Below are 2,608 nucleotides of genomic sequence, written 5' to 3'. Positions count from 1 at the left end.
GTAGTCCAGATGGGGGGGGGCAAGGCCCTGAGGAGTGTAGCCCAGATGGGGGGGGGCAAGGCCCTGAGGAGTGTAGTCCAGATGGGGGGGGCAAGGCCCTGAGGAGTGTAGTCCAGATGGGGGGGGGCAAGGCCCGGGGGGGCAAGGCCCTGGCACAGCTGGCGAGAGGGTGACTGCTGCTTTCTTTGCAGGTCCGCGGCTGGGGACGAACCTCACCAACTGCCTGCATCTGGTCAAAGAAGAAAGTGAAAAGGGGGAGGGTAGGAGAAGGCACTGGTGGCAGCAGCGACTGCTTATTCTGTATGAGTCTTTCCCAAGGGAGTCTGGAGGCTTGTTCCCTCTCAGAGCTTGGGAAACTGCAGGCCAGTGCTGTGGCTGAGGTGAGCCCCGAGAAGAACTGGAGCAGCCCCTCCCAGGACCCCAGCACTGATTCCAGAGAGCCCACCAAACTCTGCTTTCCCACATACTTGCATGGAGAAAAAAAGAGCCTGCAAATCAAGGAATTTATCTGGTGCATGGAAGAGTGGGCCATTCCTGAGACAGTTAGCAGCAAGACCTGCAGAAACCCCTGCGGAAGCACTGACCAGGGCCTCTCCGCCTCCGACTCCCTCGCATCCAAGACCCTTGTGGTTCTGCCCCCACTGAAAAGCTGTCCCGCCAACAGCTTGGATGTCCTGAGTAAGAAGGACAGGAATATTTTCTGGCAGCCTGAAGAGAAGGCACAAAAGGGAGAAAAGGACGAGGGCATGGCTTATCCAGATAGGTTGAAAACAGTTGATGGGAAAGGAGAAAAGAGACACTTTGAGCTGGCCAGCCGCCTGAAGGTCACCGAGCAACTGCCTTTCCCGCCACCTATGGTCCGGACACACCTGCTGGCGGCAGAGTCCCAGAGGTGCTGCTTGCGCTGGTCCCTCCTGCCCCAGAAGAGCTCTACGTATCCATCCAACCCCGACAACATCCGCTATCTTGCCACCTTGCAGGTTTTGCAAAAACAGGGAATGCCAAGCTACAGAAGCAGACTCAAAGGCAAGGAATCCAAACCTCCCAGGAACACTCCCAAACATATCCTCGGGGAGGCCAAGCAGGAAAGCAGGTCCCGGGCGCTAGCAAGTAAAATGTTCCCTAAACCTCTCTTACCATCCCTCACAGTGAGCAGGGTTGTCATCCCCGTCTCCACGCACAGAGTCCTCTGATTGGTCACAATATAATTTCCTGGGAATGAGTCCTGCCTGCAGCTCATTTGTCTCCCCCTTTCTCCTCTCCCACCCTCTCCTTTTCCTGTCCATCCTCAGTCTTCTTCTCCCCTTCTCTATCCTCTCTACTCCTTACCCCCCCCCTTTTTTTAATAGCAGAACCAGGGGAAATTGAGCAGATTTGAATGAGTTTGAATTCAGCCTCAAAAACACCATACTGGGCTAGGCGTGGTGACATACACCTATAATCCTAGCATCTGAGGATGGCAGAGTCCAAGGCCATCCTGGGCTATACAAGACACTTTTTTTTTTTATTTTTAACCAATCAAAAACAAAAGAACCCACAGTTTTCATGGTACCACCTTCTGCTGCTAAGCCATTTACAAAACTCAGTTAGGCCAGCCTGTGTTGGCCTTCTTCTTGCTCAGTGACTCCCCTGGTGGGAGGCCGAGTGTGGGAAGGCACACTGTGCTGCCCCCACTCTCATAGCCCGGAAGCTACCTGATGCGGCTTCTGCCTACAGCAGAGCCTTCCTTGAGCTTAGAGAAGTAAGTGCTGGCTTGTCCTGTCTTCTGAGACAGGCAGCTGCCACTGCCTTCTTTCTTTCAACAAAGATGTAAAACACTTGACAGAATGGAAAACCCCAACTATATCCAAGTGGATATGTATCCCAGTATCCAAGGTGCCGGATCTTCGCATTATGTTCTGGAATATAGTCCAGTGCCTCAGCTGCCTAGGTCACACCCGCACACTGCAGCTGCAGGCTAATCTCTGCCTGAGACAGATGAATCAAATCCAGCCTGGGTGGGGAGCAGGTTAGGAATAATGGATTGTTTGGGGAGAAAAGGTCCCTGACCATTGTGACCTGGCCTGACCTCCCTTCTCCCATCTTAACCTGCCCCTCTGTTTGGGAACTCTCAGCCTTTAGACAGTTAGGGATGAGGCTGTTACTTTTTCCCTTCCGACTTCCTGCTACCCTCATCTTAATTTCACCCTTGCATAGCTCCCTAAATTGTATATTATATGTAAATGAAGCATATTTTAATGGCAAGTGGTACTTCTATGTGGACAGATGCTCTGACCATTTTGTGATATCAGTAATCATTAAACTGCTTTGTAATCACACTGTGAGTTGCTTAGAGTAGGCTGTACTTGAACTCTTAAAATTTCCCATGTCCTCAATGACGGCAGAATATGACTACAGACATCTGCTTTACAGAATTGGTCTCTAACATCCTGTCTGTCAGCTTAGGTTTTATTTTGTTTTCATAGTTTGTGGTATTTTGGTTTCATCTAACTCACACTGGCCTTGAGGTAGTTTTGAACCAATACCCCTGCCTTGGCTTCCCAAGAGCTTAGGTTATAGCATGTGCCACAATGCCTAGCCTTTTTGAAAAACAAAAACCAAAACTCTA

The 2,608-nt window shown here is 50.8% G+C and overlaps 1 protein-coding gene across 1 annotated transcript in view; it reads left to right on the top strand.

Annotated features, from left to right (window-relative positions):
• The window catches only part of C4H16orf46 (chromosome 4 C16orf46 homolog), a 10,414-nt gene extending 8,094 nt beyond the window's left edge, over positions 1–2,320 (top strand). The window contains exon 3 of the mRNA XM_005345732.2: positions 192–2,320. Coding sequence (XP_005345789.1) covers positions 192–1,193 — 1,002 coding nt within the window. The 3' untranslated portion in view covers positions 1,194–2,320. The remainder of the gene's footprint in view (positions 1–191) is intronic.
• Positions 2,321–2,608: the final 288 nt, after the last annotated feature.

This window comes from Microtus ochrogaster, chromosome 4, assembly GCF_000317375.1.
Source record: "Microtus ochrogaster isolate Prairie Vole_2 chromosome 4, MicOch1.0, whole genome shotgun sequence".
Classification (NCBI taxonomy): Eukaryota; Metazoa; Chordata; class Mammalia; order Rodentia; family Cricetidae; genus Microtus; species Microtus ochrogaster.
Note: the sequence above shows the minus strand (reverse complement) of the source record. Positions and strands in the feature narration are given on the sequence as shown.